Here is a 24,579-nt window from a genome sequence, read left to right as displayed (position 1 = left end):
ATTTTCAGCCAGATCTGAATGCTTTAAGGGCTGATTCTGAGGCCAGAGTGCTGTTTAGGACATCCACCATTCTAAGAGTCTTCTGTGTATCCCATTTCCCATGTTGGAATGTTCTCTCCTTTTTAATTCTATCAGTTATTATTAGCAGACACTAGGAAAGACCAGTAATTTTTGAATATTATCTCCTTTGTAAGCTGTTTGTCCTGTTCTATTACTAAACTTTTATAATATTGTTTAATTCTGCAACATAGGTTAGTGATTGGAAGCAAAGTTTGGACCAGCCAAATCTGATTTCAAATTTTGGCTTTGTTTTTTGCAAGGTAGAGTCCTTCAGCAATCACTTGAACCTTACTCTTCTCCATTGTGAATGCCAAATCTGCCATTTAGGGTTGTTGATGGGATTAAAATAAAACTATGTCTTGTTTTACACACAAAAACACAGAAAAATTCCTGGGCTGTTTGGAAACCAACAGTACATGTAGCTATGGGTAATGACACTCTTTGTGTATCACTCTTTTAGGCATTAGTTCACTACAGGCAACAACAAAACATTCCTGTCCTCATGGAGCTTACAGTCTATTGCATTTGTGTGAGACAGTAAGAAAATAAAACAGATAACAAACTATTAGGTAATTCTAAGTGCTACGAAGAGAAATAGAGCCGGGTAGGAAATCATTATGAGAAGATTGGATGGCTATTTTAGCTCAAAAATCGAGGTAATTTGTGCAGAGATCTGAATAAACTGAAAGTGAATGTACTAGTTATCTGTCCTTGCAAAACAAACCACCCCAAAACTTAGTGGCTTAATAATAAAGGTAACCCTTTGTACCTCTCAGCTTCTGCGGCTCAGCAATTTGGAAGACTCTATTTGGTTGAGTACTTTTGGACAAGGTGTCTCATGAAGTTACTGAGAGATTTTGAGTGAGGTTACTGGTAGCTTGACTGGTGTAGAAGACCGGCTTTCAAGGTGGCCCACTCCCAGGGCTGATAAACTGCTGCTTCTTTACACAGGCCACTGCACAGTCCTCCCTGAGTGTTTTCATAGTGTAGGGTCTAACTTCCACTGGAATTAGCACTCCAGGAGAACTAAGTGGAAAATGCAACCTTTCAGGACCCACCCTAAGAAGTCACACATTGTCACTGCTGTGTTTATTTTGTCAGTAACACAGATCAGCCTCAATTAAATGTTGGCCATTACTACACAAAGGCACAAATAGTAGGAGACAAAAACCCTCAGGAAATGTCTTGGAGGGAGGGTAACACAGTGAGGCATCTAAGAATTTTACGCAGTCGGTGGAGCCAAGATGGCAGAATAGTGATGGCGTGCACTGATAGTCCGGGAAAAGATAGTTTAATAAAGTGGAGTTACTGTAGTTTCAGGAAAAGGCTCAGGAAAAAATTGCAGAGGCTTCCAGATCTAGTGGATGTGACATGGAGGACCTACGGGGAAAGCAAGGATGCCCATGGCATGGAAGCCCAGCTGCAGAGTCTGCACACCAGTGCTGGAAGGAGAGGTGAGACAAAGATCTTGGTAACCTGAGACATTAGCGCGGAAAGGCAGAAAGAGCCTAGAGGGAAAGAGGCTTGAAGCCCTGCTGGGGAAAGCTCACCAGGCTGACTGGAGGAGAGAAAGAACAAATAAATAAGGGGAACCGGCACAGACACTAGCCTCTCTCTCGACTCACCTTACAAAGCCGAGCAAGACAAAGAGCAGGTGCCATTTTGGACATATGTAAAGTGGTGCCCACCATCAGCCAAGCAGAAAAACCTGACTCTGGTGGAGAGAAATAACAGGAGGTTAGGACCTAGTGAAAGTGTGGAGCTAACGAACTGAGACTGTGAAAATCTGAGAGTGGGCGAGAGAACTCACCGAGTACACAAACTCGAAAACCTTGGCAATCCGGTGAGAGACTGAGGAGAAATTTGAGACCACACTGAGGGCTGCATAAACTCTTCGTGTGGTCCCTGGGGTAAATCAGACGAATACCCACAGGGACCAGATTTCATACATCAACTACCCATAATTCTGAGTTAAAAAAAAATAGAGTGAGTGAACAAGAGAGAGAACAACTTGGGTGAGTGACCTTTGGCACACCCTTAACCCTGAAGAACCAAAGAGAGCTCTCTGGACACACCCATCACAGCCTCTAAGGATCCATCAAAAGCAGACAGTCCACTTAATCTAGAGTCATAGTATAATGCGAAAAAACACCACAGTGAAGAAACGAAAGAATATCTCCACAATGTCAAACAACAAACACAGAAACTGAGGTAACAAGAACAAGGAAGACACTATGATGCCCCCAAATGAAAAAGACACCCCAATTCAAGATTATGAAGATGGTGAGATACAAGAAATGCTAGAAGTGGATCTCAAAAAATTGATAAGAACATTAAGAAGTTCTCAAAAACAAATTATTGAACTGCAGAAATCCTTACTGGACAGGATAGAAAATCTCTCTCATGAAAATGAAATATTAAGGAGGAATCAAAATGAAATGAAGCAACCAGTAGAATATGAGACTGTGATAGTGATGAGAAAGCATAATGAAATGAAGAATTCAATAGAGCAAATGACAAACACATTAGAGAGCCTTAAAAACAGAATGAGTGAAGCAGAGGAGAGAATATCGGACTTAGAAGACAGAGAACAGGAAAATATACAGTCAAACCAAAGAAAAGAAGAGGAAATTAGAAATCTAAAAAATATTGTTGGGACTCTACAGGATACTATTAAAAAACCCAACATTTGGGTTCTAGGAGTTCCTGAAGGCATGGAGAGGGAGAAAGGATTAGGAGGACTTTTTAGTGAGATACTAGTAGAAAATTTCCCAGGTTTGGAGAAGGACAGAGGCATCCTAGTACAGAAAGCTCATAGAACCCCTAGTAAACATGACCAAAAGAGGTCCTCACCACGACATGTTGTAATCAAACTCACCAAAGTGAAACATAAAAGATTCTAAAATGTGCAAGAGATCCTCTCAGAGGATCTCCAATTAGACTCACAGCAGACTTCTCATCAGAAACCATAAAAGCTAGGAGGGAATGGCGAGATATAGCCCAGGTACTAAGAGAGAAAAACTGCCAACCCAGAATATTATATCCTGCAAAGCTCTCATTTGTGAATGAAGGTGAAATAAAGACCTTTCATAGCAAACAGAAATTGAAAAAATTTGTCAGCACTCGTCCAGCCCTGCAAAAAATGCTTAAAGATGTGTTACACACAGAAACACAGAAACATGGTCACCAATATGAAAGAAGGTAAAGGAAGGAAACCTCACAGCAAAAGATCACAGGAATCTCAAAGCATATATTAGAAAATATCTTTGGCAATTGTCAGGGTAAAGTTACTACTTATCAATAGGCACATTGAATGTTAATGGACTCAACTCTCCAGTTAAAAGGCACAGACTGGCTGAATGGATTAAGGAACAAAACCCATCTATTTGCTGCTTACAAGAAACACATCTTTCCAACAAAGATGCATGCAGACTGAAAGTGAAAGGTTGGAAAAAGATATTCCATGCAAAGAGAACCCCCCCCCAAAAAAAGCAGGTGTAGCCATATTAATATCAGACAAAATAAACTTTAACACAAAAACTGTTAAGAGAGACAACGAGGGACAAATATAATGATTAAGGGTTCCACTGAACAGGAAGATGTAACTATTATAAATGCATATGCACCTAATTATTTAAGAGGTATGTTAAGGGACTTAAAGGGAAACTTAGATTCCAATACAATAGTACTGGGGGACTTCAATACTCCACTCTCAGAAATAGACAGATCATCCGGAGAGATGATCAACAAGGAAACAGCAGATTTAATCAACACTATAACCCAAATGGATCTAACAGATATCTATAGAACTTTCAATCCTACCTTTAAAGAATTTACATTCTTCTCAGCAGTGCATAGAACCTTCTCTAGGATTGATCACATACTAGGCCATAAAGCAAGTCTCAGCAAATTCAAAAGAATTAGAATCATACGATGCAGCTTCTCAGACCACAGTGGAATGAAGCTGGAAATTAACAACTCGGGAATCCCTAGAGAGTATGCAAACACACGGAGACTGAACAACATGCTCCTGGATGAACACTGGGTCACAGAAGAAATCAAAAGATAAATCAAAAACTTTTTGAAAGTAAATGAGGATAACAACACAAATATCAAAACTTATAGGATATCACAACAGCAGTGTTGAGAGGAAAGTTTATAGCAATTAGCGTCTACATCAAGAAATTGGAAAGCACCAAATAAATGAGCTTTCAACGTATCTCAAGGATCTAGAAAAACTGCAGCAAACCAGACACAAATCTAGTAGGAGAAGAGAAATAATTAAAATCAGAGAAGAAATCAACAGGATTGAATCAAAAAAAAAATTACGAAAAATCAGCCAAGTGAAGAGCTCTTTTTTTTTGAAAAATGAATAAAATTGACACACCATTGGCTCAACTAACTAAAGAAAGAAAAGAAACAAATCAATAAAATCAGAGATGAAAAAGGAAACGTAACAACAGACACCACAGAAATAAAAAGAATCATCAGAAATTACTACAAAGAGTTGTATGCCAGCAAACTGGGAAATCTATCAGAAATGGATAGATTCCTAGACACATGCAAACTACCTAAATTGAGCCAGGAAGACGTAGAAAACCTAACCAGACCCATAACTGAGACAGAAATTGAAATAGTAATAAAGGCCCTCCCAACAAAGAAAAGCCCAGGACCAGATGGATTCACTGCTGAATTCTACCAGACATTTAGAGAAGAACTAACTCCAATTCTTCTCAAACTATTCAAAACAATCAAAAAAGATGGAATCCTCCCAAACTCTTTCTGTGAAGCCAGCATCACCTTAATTCCTATGCTAGAGAAAGATGCAGCATTGAAAGAGATTTACAGACCAATATTCCTGATGAACATAGATGCAAAAATCCTCAATAAAATTCTGGCCAATAGAATGCAACAACACATCAGAAAGATCATCCACCCAGACCAAGTGGGATTTATCCCTGGTATGCAGGGATGGTTCAATGTTTGCAAAACAATCAACGTGATACACCACATTAACAGACTGCAGAAGAAAAACCATATGATTATCTCAATAGATGCAGAGACAGCATTCAATAAAATTCAACACCTTTCATGATGAAAACCCTAAGCTAACTGGGTATAGAAGGAACATTCCTCAATATAATCAAAGCAGCTTATGAAAAACCCATGGACAACATCCTATTGAATGGGAAAAAGTAGGAAGCATTTCCACTGAGATCCATTACCAGACAGCGATGCCCACTCTCACCACTGCTATTCAACATAGTTCTGAAAGTTTTAGCCAGAGTTATTAGGCAAGAAAAAGAAATTAAAGGGATACAAATTGGGAAGGAAGAACTCAAACTATCCCACTTTGCAGACAATATAATTCTTTATTTAGGGGATCCAAAGAACTCCACTAATAGACTATTGGTACTCATAGAAGAGTTTGGCAAAGTAGCAGGATATAAAATCAATGCACAAAAATCAACAGCCTTTGTATACACAGGCAAATCCATGGCTGAGGAAGAACTTCTAAGATCAATCCCATTCACAACAGCTACAAAAACAATCAAATACCTTGGAATAAACTTAACAAGGACGTTAAAGATCTCCATGATGAGAATTACAGAACCTTAAAGAGAGAAATAGAAGAGGATACCAAAAAATGGAGAAATCTTCAATGCTCATGGATTGGAAGAATCAACATCATCAAAATGTCCATTCTCCCAAGCCAAGACACCCTGGAAAAAGAAAAAAAAAGACCTAAACGAAAGATCTCTGCGAGGGAGATCCCAGTGGAAAGAACAGGGCCATCAAAGAAGGAGGTACCTTTCTCTGAAGGGAGGACAGAACTTCCACTTTGACTATGACCCTATTGGAAGAAGATCAAAGTCGGTGAACCCTAAAGGCTTCCATAGCCTTGGCAACTCATGACTAGAGCCTAGGGAGATTACAGACACCAGAACATGAGTGTCAAATTGTTAAGTCAACAACAGGAGTCACTGTGTACTTACATCCCATGTGGGATCTGTCCTTAATGTGTTGTCTAATGTGAAGTGATGCTATAAGTATTACTAAAACAGTATTTTTCACTTTGTGTTTCTGTGTGGGCGCAAACTGTTGAAATCTTTGCTTAATATATACTGAACTGATCTTCTGTATATAAAGAGAATTGAAAATGAATCTTGAAGTAAATGGAAGGGGAGAGGGAGCGGGAAAGGTGGGGGTTGCGGGTGGGAGGGAAGTTATGGGGGAGGAAGCCATTGTAATCCATAAGCTGTACTTTGGAAATTTATATTCATTAAATAAATGTAAAAAAAACTGTCCATTCTCCCAAAAGCAATTTACAGATTCAATGCGATACCAATCAAGATACCAAAGACATTCTTCTCAGATCCAGAGAAAATGATGTTGAAATTCATATGGAGACACAGGAGACCTCGAATAGCTAAAGCAATCTTGTACAACAAAAACAAAGCCTGAGTCATTAAAGTATCAGATTTCAGGACATACTACAGGGCAGTTGTAATCAAAACAGCATGGTACTTGTACAGAAACAGATGGACAGACCAATGGAACAGAATAGAAACACCAGAAATCAACCCAATCATCTACAGCCAACTTATATTTGATCAAGGATCTAAAACCAATTCCTGGAGCAAGGACATTCTATTCAATAAATGGTGCTGGGAAAATTGGATTTCCACATGCAGAAGCATGACGCAAGACCCCTAACTTACACCTTACACAAAAATCCACTCAATGTGAATAAGACGTAAATCTACGACCCGACACCTCAAATTATTAGAGAACATTGGAGAAACCTGCAAGATATTGGCACTGGCAAAGACTTCCTGGAAATGACCCTGGAGGCGCAGGCAGTCAAAGCCAAAATTAACTACTGTGATTGCATCATACTGAGAAGTTTCTGTACTGCAAAAGAAACATTCAGGCGAGTGAAGAGGCTACCAACAGAATGGGAAAAAATATTTGCAAACTATGCAACAGATAAAGGGTTAATAACCAGACTCTACAAAGAGATCAAGAAACTCCACAACAACAAAACAAACAACCCACTTAAGAGATGGGCCAAGGATCTCAATAGGCATTTTTCAAAAGAGGAAATCCAAATGGCCAACAGACACATGAAAAAATGTTCAAGATCACTAGCCATCAGGGAAATGCAAATCAAAGCCACAATGAGGTTTCACCTCACTCCGGTTAGAATGGCTCACATTCAGAAATCTACCAACAACAGATGCTGGAGAGGATGTGGGGAAAAAGGGACACTAACCCACTGTTAGTGGAATGCAAACTGGTTAAGCCACTATGGAAGTCAGTCTGGAGATTCCTCAGAAACCTGAATATAACCCTACCATTCAACCCAGCCTTCCCACTCCTTGGAATTTACCCAAAGGAAATTAAATTGGCATACAAAAAACTGTCTGCACCTTAATGTGTATTGAAGCCCAATTCACAATAACTATGACCTGGAATCAACCTAAATTCCCATCAACATTAGACTGGATAAAGAAATTATGGGACATGTACTCAATAGAATACTATACAGCAGTCAAAAACAATGAAATCTGGTCATTTGCGACAAGATGGAGGAATCTGGAAAACATCATGCTGAGTGAAATAAGCCAGTCCCAAAGGGACAGATTTCATATGTTCTCCCTGATCGGTGACAACTAACTGAGCACCAAAAAGGAAACCTGTTGAAGTGAAATGGACACTATGGTAAACGGTGACATGAACAGCCCCTGCCCTGACTGTTGATGAACAACTTAATACTTTATCACTCTTAGTATTTTTTGTTTGTTCTACTTAATACTATTGGTTGAACTCTGTAATTAACACACAATTATTCTTAGGTGTTTAAATTTTAATTGAAAAGTGATCCCTGTTAAATATAAGAATGGGAATAAGAGAGGTAAGAGATTTGCAATTTGGGAAATGCTCAATTGGAATTGCCCCAAACGGTAGAGTTAGAAACATAGCAAGGGATTCCAATTCAATCCCATCAAGGTGATAGGTACCAATGCCATCTCACTAGTCCAAATGATCAATTTCTGTTCACAGTTGATCATAATCATAGGACTAAGAGTCAAGGGGATCACATAAACAAGACTAGTGTCTGAACATACTAGCCGATAGAATAAAAAAGGGAGAGAATGATCCAACTTGGGAAGTGGGATACACAGCAGACTCAGAATGGCGGATGTCCTAAACAGCACTCTGGCCTCAGAACCATCCCTTAAGGCATTTGGAAACGGCTGAAAAGCCCATGAGATTATTTCAGGCATGGAAAGCCAAGACACTCTGGAAAAAAAAATGACCTAAATGAAGGATCTCCGTGAGTGAGATCCCAGTGGAAAGAACAGGTCATCAAAGAAGGAGGTACCTTTCTCTGAAGGGAGGAGAGAACTTCCACTTTGACTATGACCTTGTGTGAATATGACCAGAGTCGATTACCTCAAAAGGCTTCCATAGCCTTGGCAACTCGTGATAAGAGCCTAGGGTGATTACTGATGCCATAAACAAGAGTGTCAATTTGTTAAGTCAACAACAGGAGTCACTGTGCACTTACTCTTCATGTAGGATCTCTGTCCTTAATGTGCTGTACATTGTGATTTAATGCTACAACTAGTACTGAAATAGTATTTTTTACTTTGTGTTTCTATGTGGGTGCAAACTGTTGAAATCTTCACTTAATATATACTAAACTGATCTTCTGTATATAAAGAGAATTGAAAATGAATCTTGATGTGAATGGAAGGGGAGAGGGAAGGGAGAATGAAGGGGAAGCGGGAGAGGGGAGGGTCGCAGGTGGGAGGGAAGTTATGGGGCGGAAAGCCATTGTAATCCACAAGCTGTACTTTGGAAATTTATATTCATTAAATAAAAGTTTAAAAAAAAGAATTTTATGCAAAGATGGTTTCTGGAAATGAGGATGGAAAGTGAAAAGGTAGGAATCAAAGACTGATAATCCGGATCCTGGCCCGGTTGCCCCTCTTCCAGGCCAGCCCTCTGCTATGGCCTGGGAGTGCGGTGGAGGATGGCCCAGTTCTTTGGGCCCTGTACCCACATGGGAGACCAGCAGGAGCACCTGGCTCCTGGCTTTGGAACATCACGGTGCACCGGCCGCAGCGCAGTGGCCATTGTGGGGGTGAACCAACGGGAAAAGGAAGACCTTTCTCTCAGTCTCTCTGTCTCTCTCACTGTCCACTCTGCCTGTCAAAAAAAAAAAAAAAAAAAAAGACTGATGTAACTGAACTCCAGGACCGGGGCAGAGATAAGGCTGATGGGACATATCAGGGATAGCCTGGAACAATGTTACAGGAAGAGGTGGCTGTGTCGAGATTGAAGTGACTTTTAAGCATATGAGTAGCATTTCTTGATTAGGTTTTTAGAGATTACTCTGGCTACTGAGTGGAGAATTAATTTCATCATATAAGAGTGGAGAACGAAGACTAGGACGGCTACATGGAGACTTGATAGGGCAGGGAACTCAGGTGGTGAGTGTGGAAGTGATGAGAAGTATCCATATTGTAGATGCATTGTGAAGACTGGGTCAGCAAACTTGCTAATGGAATAGATGTGGAATGGAGAGAAAATGAGACTTCATGAAGGCCTTCTGAATTTTTCCCCAAACAAAATTTAGGAATGAAGGGGAGTTGCAAGTATAGGTGTTAGATATGTTGAGTGGAGTACTCTCCATTTCAATCTTAGCATGCTAAGTATAAGAATAACAAGTATTACACTAAATGTGAGGGATAATAAAGTATTAATTACATTATTATTACTCATAATATCTAAACTAAATTAATTATGACTGAATACAATATAGTTACGATTAATAACTTTGAGCAATTTTCTGCATTAACAATAGTTCAGAAAAGTAGAACTTCTAGTTTATGTTTAAACTAAAAAATTATTATATTTGATTTTAGCTCAAGTGTTTTTGGACAACTTTTGAAAGCATGAAAATTAAATATCAGTAAAAGTTCATATTATTGCAGATTGTTGTGATCAAATCAGTGACTTAGAATTCTCTATACAGTCAGCCTTCCATGTACACTTGTTCTACATCTGTGAATTCAACCAACCACAGATTGAAAACATTCTGAAAAAATATTCCAGAAAGTTCCAGAAAGCAAAAATTGAATTCGTGCCTTACCAGGTACTCTGCTAAATTCCTGAGAATGCAGTGATGTGATGCACACTCCGCCAGCTTCCCAGCGTTTCAGAGATCCTCAGTGTCTCTCCAGAACCTTTCTGAGTTTTGTTCACCTCGAGTATCATTGGTACACGGTGTAGAGCTAACAGGGCTGCGCCTGTATGAGCAGGTACAGGCTTTTTCTCCTTGTCATTATTCCCCAAACATTATAGTGTAAGAACTGTTTACATTGTATCAGCTTATTTATTTTTAAATTTAAAAACTGTGTGTTTTTTTCCCATGTATATACTGTGCAGTGTCCAACTGGGGTAAATATATTTATCTTTCAAAGTGTTTTAGCACTTCTTTATAGTGAAAACATCCCAAATCCTGTCATGTAGGGTTTTTTTTTAAAAGAGAAATACGCAGTAAATTAGCATGCATTAGGTCTTGTAAGTAATCTAGAGATGATCTAAAGTACACAAGAGGCTGTGCATAGGTTATAGGCAAACAATGCCCCATTTTATTTAAGGAGCCTGAGCATCCATGGATGTTGGTATCCGTGGGGGTTCCAGGAACAATTTCCCATTGATACCAAGGGACAATTGGACTTCTTCAGCATAAAGCCTTTAAAATTACTCAGTGTTTCTCCTTATTTTTATTTCTCTTGAAGGCAAAGGGTTTTATTTTATTCTTAAAATAATACAATTGATAAAAATTCAAATAATACAGAATTAGATATGGGAAAAATCTTAAGAAACAGTCTTCTTTGGAAATTACGATTCATCCTGTGCTGTGGCAATTCACAGTGTCTCCAAAGGGGAGCTTAGCCAGAGGTTTCATACATATCCTTCAGATCACTTTCTGCACGTTTACACGCGTCTGTATGCACGCACACACACATCTTTTAAAAAACATTGTGTTATCTACAATGTGTTCTTTTCATTTACAATTCAGTCTTGGTGTTTTTTTGTCATTTTAAATATATTGTATGATTTTCTGTGGTTTATGTAACTTTTCTGATTGATGTACATTTAGAATTTTTAAGGTTCTCATTGTTACTAAATGCTGAGCTGGACATGCTAAGCATATATATTTATGGAGTTATTTCTATAGAGGAAAGTATAGAAGTAAATTTATGGGTCAAAAGATATATACACCATTAATTTTGATGACTGTTATTAATTTACCCTCTAAGAAGTAGGAACCAGTTTTCATACGAACAGCATGTAAGAGTGTTCTTTTATCTGTGAGGTAGAAACCAATTTACTCACATACCCACAGTGTACAAGAGTGCCCTTTTGTCTGACTCTAAATCAACATTTACTATTAACGGTATTTTCTTTTTTTTTTTTTCACTTTGCTACTATAATGGAGCAAACCTTTATGTATTGTTTTACTTTACATGTCCCTCAATACTTTTCATTAACCTAATGTTTTCTCAGTCTTTTATAAAGAAAATAGCCAGTAAGTCATTTTATGTAGAAATCAGACCTAACTAAAATATTTTAATGTAATTTTGTTGATGGAAAATGGTAGGAAGGTAGATGACTTGCGTGAAAATGAGTAAGATTGGAGGCTGCAGGTCTACAATATGTCAGAAGAAGGCGGGATTACAGAAAATGCAGAGAAAAATAGGAGGCAGAAGCTGCAGCAGGGTTGTTGACAGAGGTGATACAAATGCAAGGCTTGGGAAATGGAGAGTCCATTAGTAGGAAAAAATATATGAGGAAGTATCAGACTGATGGAGGCTTCTGCTTAAAAAGTCTTTCCTTTTTGAAAATGGACACATGCATTACACTGGATTTACAAAGGTGTGTACATGCAATTCTTGGGTAGCTTTTAAAACTTTTTAGGGAACAGTTAGAAAGTTACATTGTAAACCAGCATGCATATCAGCTGTGATCATGTTATCTCACAGAGGCAGACATGGAAGAAAGCCCATGTTTTGGTCTTTGATGTTGAAAACTAAGCTACAATGCAGAGTTGGTACCCTTTGTACAACCTTTACTTTCTATGGCTATAAACACATAATATATAAAAAATACTTTATTCATATCGTCTTTGAAGGAGTATCTCAAAATTTAAAAAGGCAGAGTTACACACACACACACACAGGGGCCAGGGAGAGAGAGGTAAGAGAGTCTTCCAGCCACTAGTTTACTCCCTAAATGGCTGCAATGGCCAGGGCTGGGCCAGGCTGAAGCCAGGAGCTGGGAGCTTCCTCTAGGTTTCATAGTTGGGTCATCCTCCACTGATTTCCCAGGTGCATCAGCAGGGAGCTGGATCGAAAGTGGAGAAGCAGGAACGTAAACTGGATTCCATATGGGAAGCTGGCATATCAGGTAGTGGCTTAATCTAAAACACTGCAACACTGGTCCCTAAGTCTCCCCTTGATTTCATTTTGATTTTTTTTTTTGTTTTTTTTTTTTTTGACAGGCAGAGTGGACAGTGAGAGAGAGACAGAGAGAAAGGTCTTCCTTTGCCGTTGGTTCACCCTCCAATGGCCGCCGCGGTAGCGCGCTGCGGCTGGCGCACCACGCTGATCCGATGGCAGGAGCCAGGTGCTTCTCCTGGTCTCCCATGGGGTGCAGGGCCCAAGCACTTGGGCCATCCTCCACTGCACTCCCTGGCCACAGCAGAGAGCTGGCCTGGAAGAGGGGCAACCAGGACAGGATCGGTGCCCTGACCGGGACTAGAACCCGGTGTGCCGGCGCCGCAAGGCGGAGGATTAGCCTAGTGAGCCGCGGCGCCGGCCTCATTTTGATTTTTTTATAAAAGGTTTGGTTTGATTTAAAATGTGTTATTCAAAACAGATTATGTGGTTGATATGTGATCTTTAAAAATTTATGAGTCAGGATATAGTGACCAATAGTTTTCTACTATAAAACCCAAGTTTTACTGTTTTATAAAGTAATAGATTAATGTGGAATACATCCATACTTGATCTAAGTGGATAATGTTCACTGTAAATGAAAATCAAGGGGAAATAACTGCCGATTATCACTATGACTTAGATTTTATAGGTGTTTCTTTTATCTAGTTAATTGTATAATTGTACCTGCAAATGAACAGTTAGCAATAACAGATATAGTTAGTTATTGTGACTCCAATGATTTATTAAACCACTGAAGCAGAGAAATATAGGATATGTTTTTGTTTTTTTTTTGACAGGCAGAGTGGACAGTGAGAGAGAGAGACAGAGAGAAAGGTCTTCCTTTTGCCATTGGTTCACCCTCCAATGGCCGCCACGGTTGGCGCGCTGCAGCCGGCGCACCGCGCTGATCCGATGGCAGGAGCCAGGTGCTTCTCCTGGTCTCCCATGGGGTGCAGGGCCCAAGCACTTGGGCCATCCTCCACTGCACTCCCTGGCCACAGCAGAGAGCTGGCCTGGAAGAGGGGCAACCGGGACAGAATCCGGCGCCCTGACCGGGACTAGAACCCGGTGTGCCGGCGCCGCAAGGTGGAGGATTAGCCTAGTGAGCCGCAGCACCGGCTAGGATATGTTTTTAACGTTAGCTTTTTCTTGTAACTTGACAGATATCTGCAAATCCTTCAGATTCTTAAAAGTAAGCCATCCAGCTACACATTTCATGTTCTTAATGCATTTTCCCTCTAAACTGCACCCTGAAGGAATTAGATAATAATAACACATAGTAAGTAGATACTATGAACTGGCAAGATTCTAAGTGTTTTAGTGTGCTCACATATTTAATCCTCATAGTCATCACTCAGGATCGATATCATTGTTTTCATCCCCATTTGCAGAGAAGGACGTGAAATCACAGTAAATGAAGGAATTTGGCTGGTCCTACTAGTGTGGAGTATACCTAGGTCTTTAACCGTGGCAGGTAGACTCCAGACAGTTCAACTCTTAACATTTGATCATGAAGCTGTTCTGTCTTGGATATATCTGTATTGCTTCCTCTGAGATAATGGAAGGGAATCTTAAATAAACAGACTACAAACAGACTCCAGCTAAAAACATTTAAATTATGTGGGGCCTGCCAGCAATCAGTGAGGAGTCTGCATTTCTGCTTACGTTGTTTGCAAGTCAAAACTTATAAAGGCAATTCTAGACAGAGTTATCATTCAAAAACTATCACTACCAGCATTCATCCCGTAGGTTGGCAAATCTTTTCTGTGAAAGACCTGATAGTAAAGATACAGGCACATTCATTCATTTTGCTTATTCTCGCATTTTACATTTCTTTTTTTCTTTAAACAGCCCTTTGAAAATGGAAGAGCCATTTTTAGGTTGTAATGAAAAAAGGAAACATTGACTCAGTTTGGATGTATTTTGCCTATGTCTGGCATAGACTTGTTTTCACATATAGAATCTCCTCTCTGCCTGACCAACCATCTCTTTTTTTGTATGTTGTAAAACATTTTGGTTTCAAGAAAAGGTTTACAGTTCTTCATTTACCATTTACTGAACATTTACCACCTTTTTTTTTTTTTGTCTTCACTTCTGACTTTATTTTTTTTTTACATTTTTTTTAACTTTTATTTAATGAATATAAATTTCCAGTATACAGCTTATGGATTACAATGGCTTCCCCTTCCCATAATTTCCCTCCCACCCGCAACCCTCCCCTCTCCCACTCCCTATTTACCACCTTTATTAGTCAGGGTTCTCCAGAGAAACAGAACCAATGGGATACATATATAAAGAGTTGTATAAGAGGGAATTTGTCATGGGCATCGTCTCATAATCTGCTGACTGCAAGTTGAAGGTCCAGGAAGGTCAGTGGTGTGAATGAATCTAAGTTCAAAGGTCTGAGAACCAAGGGAGGCAATGGTGTAACTCAGTCTGAGGTCAGAACCCGAGAACCTGGAATTCTCATGTCCTGTCGTAGCAGAAGCTGGGTGTTCCAGTTAAGGCTGAGGTTGCAAATTAGCTTTTCTTCCACCTTTCTGTTGTATTTGGACCCTCAATGGGCTGGTCATTGAGAGCCCTCATTGGTGAGGGTGGATCTTCTTTACTAAGTCTATTGATTGAAATGCTAATCTCTTCTGGAAAAGACTCACAGGTATACCCAGAAATAATGTTTTACCAGCTATCTGGGTACCCTTACCTCAGTCAAATAGACTCATAAAATTTGTAAACATTTCAAATATCATGTAATGGTGAACTGATATAGTGGTTTGAGGCAAAAGTCTCAATAAGATTGAGCTGTACAGAGAGTAGTATGGGGCTTTGAGCGTTCTCAGGCCAAATATTTTTCTGGAATGTTTCTCTCCATGATGATTTAAACCTAGATTTAAAACCGTGGTTCCAAGAAACCGCTATAACAAATGCACATAACTTCTATTGCATTCAGAGCTGCTGTATGCAGATTTTCTTACCTATACTTTGTTCTCTTCAAGTTTATGCATGAATACTATATAAATATTCTCCCTGCTTTGATTGTTCTAGGCATCTTTGCTGTCACTAAAACAGCCAACATTGAAATCAACTTCTCAGCAATTAAGTACAAAGTGGGCTTTTAACAGTTTAATATGATGTATTAATGTGTAGTTTTGAGCATTTAATTTACAGATAATTGGGGACTGGAAGAAGCAGTTTATCCAGTATCAGTGGTGATCTGAATAAGAGGGTTATGTATCGTAACCAGAAACTTTGATAACAGAGTGGTCTCATAAACATTTTTCTTTTAAAGAAAATTACTCTGTTTTACATGTGGGCAGAGATTTTCTGATCTCTCCTGAAGTTCCTTAATACCAAAAGTGAAATTACCAGGTATTCAAAGGCAAGGAATTTCTTCTCAGGAATAATGTTTACTCATTTGCCAACTGTATGTAACTGACTTGATGAATCTTTCTTAGTAATTATGTGTCTCTCGAGTATATACTTTTAGTGAAGAATTTACTCACATTGTGTATTTTTAAATGATCATCTGTCTTGATTATGTTCTTCTCTTTTCTTTCCAGAAAGTATTTGTATGTTACATCTTCCTTTAAAGGAGTATTTAAAAATGAAGTTAAAAAGGCAGAAGAAGCAGTAAAGATTGGTATGTAATTACCCGTGACCTACACGTTAGTTTTCATCTATTCAGCAAATGTTAATTGTGCACTTATTATGAGATATGAACTACTCTAAGCATTATAGGAACTACCACAATTAATCCAACATAGTTCTTACTTGTATGGAGCATTGCAAAACGTGCTTCATCTCTGGGTTTGTTTAATTGTAATTATAATGTTATTATAATTATGATCCTGAACACATTTAGCATTCAGTTGGTGTAGATCAGTCTATATTGCTAAAAATTAGAAACTCTAGTTGTCATAATGCTGTTAGGGACCAGCATGGCATCTACTTTAAGAAGAATTCTCTGCTCATTCCTCCATTTTTTGGTGGAAACAAATCTACATTTCCCCAGTCTTCTGGGAGTGAGGATTAGCTGTATATCCTTATTTTGTGGCTTTGAGAGCATTTTCAGTCAACCACAGATTCATGCATGATTTTTGAATTTGTCTCTGTGTATATATATATATATATATATATATATATATATCTATCCTATAAATTGTTATGCATAAGAAAAAACCAGTGGAAAGAAGACTTACGATGTCCAAGAGCTGTGAAAAGAACATAGAGTTTCCTGAGATGAAGATCTGTGTGCCATTTTCATTGGTCATGGCTACATGGACAGAAAGTGTTCACTTAAGGTTGTTGAGAGAAGTTTACTATCTTGCTTTTGCTTGTAGCCGAACTTGTATTGAAAGAAGCACAAATCAAAGTAAACCAGCTTGACAGAACTTCTTTGTCTTCTGCCAAGGTAAGACGTGTAAAGAGTATTCTTAAATGGCAAACAATGTCATTTGTTTTTTCCTGTGCATACTTGTCTCTTATCGTTTACCTTTTAAACTTTTAAACACAGATGGGCTCAGAAGATTAAGTTGATTTTAACACAGATAAACAAAATAGATGAGTGCAGAGAAGGGAGAGGAAACCCAGCAAGTGTGTGGGGGAGGAGTGGGATGGGGAAGGCTGAGACTGAGAGCAAGGATGCATCAGACATGGTGCCATTCATGTTACTGGATGCTTATTAATACATTTGGAATATTAATAAGCCTTGAGGGTTCTTTCCTAATATTCAGAGAAGAATTCTGAATAGTGGCATAAATGAATGAGGCAGCATGATAAGTTTTAAGCTTTTTATTCAGTGAGAGAAATGCATAGAAGGGTGAAGGCCCTGGCTAAGAAGGAAAGGGAAATCTGGATTGAGACCAAGCACCAGGAGCCAGCCATGTGGAGGAGCATGCAGGCCAGGAGGCATGGGGCAGGTGGCCTGAATGCCATACGCTAGAAAGCCACAGGGGCCACAAGCAGATCCAGGGCAAAAGGGCAAAAAGGGCTGGGTCCTCCGAGTCCCAGGCCTTTAATCCACTTCCAAAGAGGAGTGGTTAGTTAGCCTGATTTACAGGTGGGCACACAGGTGTGGCCAGGTAGGGGCACGAGATCACACAGGCAGCATGGTGTAGGCGTGGTTTTTCAGCTCACAAACCTGATCAATTTTATTCTGTATGCCTGCCTACAACAGTGGGAGAAGCATCACAACCAATTTCATCAAAGTGAAACAGAAAGTAATACTAGAAAAGGCTAAAATAATGAAAATCTAGCAGAAAACTACCAGCCTATCAAATCTTTTTGAAAATATCTGTTCAAATTATAGCTCCTTGTGGACCCAAATAAATGGGGAAAGCAAGAAGAAGACTAATAAGCTATCTTTCTTTCTATGGCTGGGAATTCTACACTATAATTATGAATATTAATAACAATGCTTATAGCTTACAAAGCTCTTTTCTTATGAGTTGCTCCACACAGTTCATAAACATTCTCTGTCATCCTTGCGAAATGCCCATGAGTAAGATAAGTTATAAAGAACTATTATTATTAGTTATAATCCATGGCAACTAGGGGAAAAAGAATATTACTGTAGGACCTGTATTGTAAGTTTACTAATTTTTTCCAAAAATATAGTACAAACCTTTTCCACCATAGTGAATCACTGAGCAACCTTTATTGTCTTGCATACAAAGGTATAAGTAGGAATAAGCAGAAAAAATTACCCTCTATCACCATTCATGCATCATCTGTCATGGACTAACTATATTAATCTATTAGTAATTTTTCCTTGAACTTTCTAAGTCTAGTGCTAAGTTTGATGAACAGCTCTCAAATCCAATGATTATGAGTAAGGATAAAATTAAAGAGAAGCACATGGTAATGCCCCAAAACAAGATCTAACCAAAGCTTTCTCAAAATTCTCTTGTTTTGTTTCGTTTTTGGTAAAGGTAAAGCTATCTTATCAATTTTTAAAGTATTTTTTCACATTAAAAATTATCTTGCCATAGATCAATTGGATTTTTTTTATAGTTTTTTTTATTTAGTAAATATAAATTTCCAAAGTACAGTTTATGGATTACAATGGCTTCCCCCCCCCATAATTTCCCTCCCACTCACACCCCTCCCATTCCATTCACATCATGATTCATTTTCACTTCTCTTTATATATAGAAGATTGATTTAGTATATATTAAGTAAAGATTTCATCAGTTTGCACCCACACAGAAACACAAAGTGTAAAAATACTATTTCAGTACTAGTTATAGCATTACTTCACATTGATAACACATTAAGGAAAGATCCCACATGAGAAGCAAGTACACAGTGACTCCTGTTGTTGACTTAACAATTTGACACTCTTGTTTATGGCGTCAGTAATCTCCCTAGGCTCTTGTCATGAGCTGCCAAGGCTATGGAAGCATTTAGGGTTCGCTGACTTCGTTCTTATTCCGACAGGGTCACAGTCAAAGTGGAAGTTCTCTCCTTCCTTCAGAGAAGGGTACCTCCTTCTTTGATTGCCCCGTTCTTTCCACTGGGGTCTCACTCGTAGAGATCTTTCATTAAGGTCTTCTTTTTTTTTGTTTTTCCAGAGTGTCTTGGATTTCCATGCCTAAAATAATCTCATTGCCTATTCAGCCATATCCAAATGCCTTAAAGGCTGATTCTGAGGCCAGAGTGCTATTTAGTACATCTACCAATTCCATGAATCTGCTGTGTATCCTGCTTCCCATGATGGATCCTTCTCTCCCTTTTTGATTCAATCAGTTAGTGTTCGCAGACACTAGTCTTGTTTGTGTGATCCCTTTGACTCTTAGACCTATCAGAGCCATCAATTGTGAACTGAAATTGATCACTTGGACTAGTGAGATGGCATTGGTACATGCCACCTTGATGGGATTGTATTGGAATCCCCTGGCACATTTCTACTCCACCATTTGGGGCAAGTCCGATTGAGCATGTCCCAAATTGTACATCTCCTCCCTCTCTTATTCCCACTCTTATATTTAACAGGGATCACTTTTCAGCTAAAATTTAAACACCTAAGAATAATTGTGTGTTAATTACAGAGTTCAACCAATAGTACTAGAACAAAAAAAAATACTAAAGTGGACAAAGCATTACATTGTACATCAACAGTCAGGACAAGAGCTGAGCAAGTCACCATTTCTCATAGTGTCCAGTTCACTTCAACAGGTTTCCCCTTTGGTGCTCAGTTAGTTGTTGCCGATCAGGGAGAACATATGATTTTTCTCCCTTTGGGACTGGCTTAATTCACTCAGCATAATGTTTTCCAGATCCCTCCATCTTGTTGCAAATGACTGGGTTTCATTGTTATTGACTGCTGTATAGTATTCTATTGAGTACATGTCCCATAATTTCTTTATCCAGTCTACTGTTGATGGGCATCTGGGTTGGTTCCAGGTCTTAGCTATTGTGAATTGAGTTGCAATAAACATTAATGTGCAGACAGCTTTTTTGTTTGCCAATTTAATTTCCTTTGGGTAAATTCCAAGGAGTGGTATGGCTGGGTTGTGTGGTAGGGTTATGTTCAGGTTTCTGAGGAATCTCCAGACTGACTTCCATAGTGGTTTAACCAGTTTGCATTCCCACCAACACTTGGTTAGTGTCCCTTTTTCCCCACTTCCTCTCCAGCATCTGTTGTTGGTAGATTTCTGAATGTGAACCATTCTCACCGGGGTGAGGTAAAACCTCATTGTGGTTTTGATTTGCATTTCTCTGATGGCTAGTGATCTTGGACATTTTTTCATGTGTCTGTTGGTCATTTGGATTTCCTCTTTTGAAAAATGCCTATTGAGGTCCTTGGCCCATCTCTTAAGTGGGTTGTTTGTTTTGATGTTGTGGAGTTTCTTGCTTTCTTTGTAGATTCTGGTTATCAACCCTTTATCTGTAGTATAGTTTGCAAATATTTTTCCCCTTCTGTCGGCTGCCTCTTCACTCTCCTGACTGTTTCTTTTGCAGTACAGAAACTTCTCAATTTGATGCAATCCCAAATGTTAATTTTGGCTTTGACTGCCTGTGCTTCCAGGGTCTTTTCCAAGAAGTCTTTGGCAGTACCTATATCTTGCGGGGTTTCTCCAATGTTCTCTAATAATTTGATGGTGTCAGGTCACAGATTTAAGTCTTTAATACATATGGAGTGGATTTTCGTGTAAGGTGAAAGGTAGGGGTCTTGCTTCAGGCTTCTGCATGTGGAAATCAAATTTTTCCAGCACCATTTATTAAATAGAATGTCCTTACTCCAGTGATTGTTTTTGGATCCTTGATCAAATATAAGTTGGCTGTAGATGTTTGGATTGATTTCTGGTGTTTCTATTCTGTTCCATTGGTCTATCCATCTGTTTCTGTACCAGTACCATGCCATGCTGGTTTGATAACAACTGCCCTGTAGTATGACCTGAAATCTGGTATTGTGATGCCTCTGGCTTTGTTTTTGTTGTACAAGATTGCTTTAGCTATTTGAGGTCTCCTATGTCTGCATATGAATTTCAACATCTTTTTTTCCAGATCTGAGAAGAATGTCTTTGGTATCTTGATTGGTATTGCATTGAATGTATAAATTGCTTTTGGGAGAATAGACATTTTGATGATATTGATTCTTCCAATCCATGAGCATGGAAGATTTTTCCATTTATTGGTATCCTTTTCTATTTCTCTCTTTAAGGTTTTGTAATTCTCATCATGGAGATCTTTAACATCTTTGATTAAGTTTATTCCAAGGTATTTGATTGTTTTTGTAGCTATTGTGAACGGGATTGATCTTAGAAGTTCTTCCTCAGCCATGGATTTGCCTGTGTATACAAAGGCTGTTGATTTTTGTGGATTGATTTTATATCCTGCGATTTTGCCAAACTCTTCTATGAGTTCCAATTGTCTTTTAGTAGAGTTCTTTGGATCCCCTAAATAAAGAATCATATGATCTGCAAAGAGGGATAGTTTGAGTTCTTCCTTCCCAATTTGTATCCCTTTAATTTCTTTTTCTTGCCTAATAACTCTGGCTAAAACTTTCAGAACTATGTTGAATAGCAGTGGTGAGAGTGGGCATCTCTGTCTGGTACCAGATCTCAGCGGAAATGCTTCCAACTTTTCCCCATTCAATAGGATGTTGGCCGTGGGTTTTTCATATATTGCTTTGATTGTATTGAGGAATGTTCCTTCCATACCCAGTTAGCTTAGAGTTTTCATCAAGAAAGTGTGTTGTATTTTATCAATTGCTGTCTCTGCGTCTATTGAGAGAATCATATGGTTTTTCTTCTGCAGTCTGTTAATGTGGTGTATCACGTTGATTGTTTTGCAAACATTGAACCATCCCTGCATACCAGGGATAAATCCCACTTGGTCTGGGTGGATGATCTTTCTGATGTGTTGTTGCATTCTATTGGCCAGAATTTTATTGAGGATTTTTGCATCTATGTTCATCAGGAATATTGGTCTGTAATTCTCTTTCAATGCTGCATCTTTTTCTGGCTTAGGAATTAAGGTGATGCTGGCTTCACAGAAAGAATTTGCAAGGATTCCATCTTTTTTGATTGTCCTGAATAGTTTGAGGATAATTGGAGTTAGTTCTTCTCTAAATGTCTGGTAGAACTCAGCAGTGAATCCATCTGGTCCTGGGCTTTTCTTTGTTGGGAGGGCCTTTATTACTGTTTCAATTTATGTCTCAGTTATGGGTCTGTTTAGGTATTCTATGTCTTCCTGGTTCAATTTAGGTAGGTTGCATGTGTCCAGGAATCTATGCATTTCTGATAGATTTCCCTGTTTGCTGGCATCAGGTCCTTGTAGTAATTTCTGATGATTCTTTTTATTTCTGTGGTGTCTGTTGTTATGTTTCCTTTTTCATCTCTGATATTGATTTGGGTCTTTTCTCTTCTTTTTTTAGTTAGTTGCGCCAATGGGGTGTCAATTTTGTTTATTTTTTCAGAAAACCAGCTCTTCACTTGGCTGATTTTTTGTAATTTTTTTTGGATTCAATCCTGTTGATTTCTTTTCTGATTTTAATTATTTCTCTTCTCTACTAGATTTGGGTCTGGTTTGCTGCAGATTTTCTAGATCATTGAGATGAACTGAAAGCTCATCTATTTGGTGTCTTTCCAATTTCTTGATGTAGGCACCTATTGATATAAACTTTCCTCTTAACACTGCTTTTGCTATATCCCATAAGTTTTGGTATGTTGGGCTGTTATCCTCGTTTACTTTTAGAAAATTTTTGATCTCTTTTGATTTCTTCTATGACCCAGCGTTCATTCAGGAGCATGTTGTTGAATCTCTATGTGTTTGCACATGCTCTAGGGATTTCTGAGTTCCTAATTTCCAACTTCATTCCTTTATGATCTGAGAAGCTGCATCGTATGATTCTAATTCTTTTGAATTTGCTGAGACTTGCTTTATGGCCTAGTATGTGGTCAGTCCTAGAGAAGGTTCCATGTACTGCCGAGAAGAATGTAAATTCTTTTTGTGTAGGATGAAAAGTTCTGTAGATATCTGTTAGATCCATTTGGGTTTTAGTGTCGATTAAATCTGCTTTCTTTGTTGATCTTCTCTCCGGATGATCTATTTCTGAGAGTGGAGTATTGAAGTCCCCCAGTACTATTGTATTGGGGTCTAAGTCTCCCTTTAAGTCCCTTAACAAATCTTTTAAATAAACCGGTGCCCTGTAATTAGGTGCATATACATTGATAATAGTTACATCTTCCTGTTGAATTGATCCCTTAATCATTATATAGTGTCCATCTTTGTCTCAACGATTTTTGTGTTAAAGTTTATGTTGTCTGATATTAAGATGGCTATGCCTGCTCTTTTTTCATTTCTGTTGGCCTGGTATAGATTTTTTCAGCCTTTCACTTTCAGTCTGCATGCATCTTTGTTGCAAAGATGTGTTTCTTGTAAGCAGCAAAAAGATGGGTTTTGTTCCTTAATCGAGTCAGCCAAATGGTGTCTTTTAACTGGACAGTTCAGGCCATTAACATTCACTGTGTCTATTGATAAGTAGTAACTTTACCCTGACAATTGCCAAAGATATTTTCTAATATGTGCTTTGAGATTCCTGTGATCTTTTGCTGTGAGGTTTCCTTCCTTTACCTTCTTTCATATTGGTGACCATGTTTCTGTGTTTCTGTGTGTAACACATCTTTAAGCATCTTTTGCAGGGCTGGACGAGTGGCGACAAATTCTTTCAATTTCTGTTTGCTGTGATAGGTCTTTATTTCACCTTCATTCACAAATGAGAGCTTTGCAGGATATAGTATTCTGGGCTGGCAGTTTTTCTCTCTTAGTACCTGGGCTATGTCTCGCCATTCCCTTCTAGTTGTAGGGTTTCTGATGAGAAGTCTGCTGTGAGTCTAATTGGAGATCCTCTAAGAGTAATATGACGTTTCTCTCTTGCACATTTTGGAATCTTTTCTTTCTGTTTCATTGTGGTAAGTTTGATTACAACATGTCGTGGTGAGGATCTCTTTTGGTCATGTTTACTAGGGGTTCTATGAGCTTCCTGTACTAGGATGTCTCTGTCCTTCTCTAAACCCGGGAAGTTCTCTGCAAGTATCTCATTAAAAAGGCCTTCTAATCCTTTCTCCCTCTCCATGCCTTCAGGAACTCCTAGAACCCAAATGTTGGTTTTTTTTAATAGTATCCTGTAGAGTCCCAACAATATTTTTTAGATTTCTAATTACTCTTCTTTTCTTTGGTTTGACTGTACACTTTCCTGTGTTCCATCTTCTAAGTCTGATATTCTCTCTTCTGTTTCACTGACTCTGTTTTTAAGGCTCTCTAATGTGTTTGTCATTTGATGTATTGAGTTCTTCATTTTGTTTTGATTTCTTTTCACTATCACACTTTCCTGTTCTCCTAGTTTCTGCATTTCATTTTGATTCCTCCTTAAGCTTTCATTTTCTTGAAGGAGATTTTCTATCCTGTCCAGTAAGGAATTCCATACCTCAAGCATTTTTTTTGAAAACTTCTAATTGTTCTTATCTTAAATTTTTTGAAATCCGTATCTTGCTTT

General features: G+C 38.6%; 1 protein-coding gene across 1 annotated transcript in view; it reads left to right on the top strand.

Annotated features, from left to right (window-relative positions):
- Nucleotides 1-24,579, top strand: part of MORC1 (MORC family CW-type zinc finger 1) — a 208,992-nt gene that overhangs the window by 52,939 nt on the left and 131,474 nt on the right. The window contains exons 9-10 of the mRNA XM_062180799.1: nucleotides 16,139-16,218; nucleotides 16,919-16,989. Coding sequence (XP_062036783.1) covers nucleotides 16,139-16,218; nucleotides 16,919-16,989 — 151 coding nt within the window. The remainder of the gene's footprint in view (nucleotides 1-16,138; nucleotides 16,219-16,918; nucleotides 16,990-24,579) is intronic.

This window comes from Lepus europaeus, chromosome 2, assembly GCF_033115175.1.
Source record: "Lepus europaeus isolate LE1 chromosome 2, mLepTim1.pri, whole genome shotgun sequence".
NCBI classification, from domain to species: domain Eukaryota; kingdom Metazoa; phylum Chordata; class Mammalia; order Lagomorpha; family Leporidae; genus Lepus; species Lepus europaeus.
This window is presented reverse-complemented; position numbering and strand designations above follow the sequence as displayed.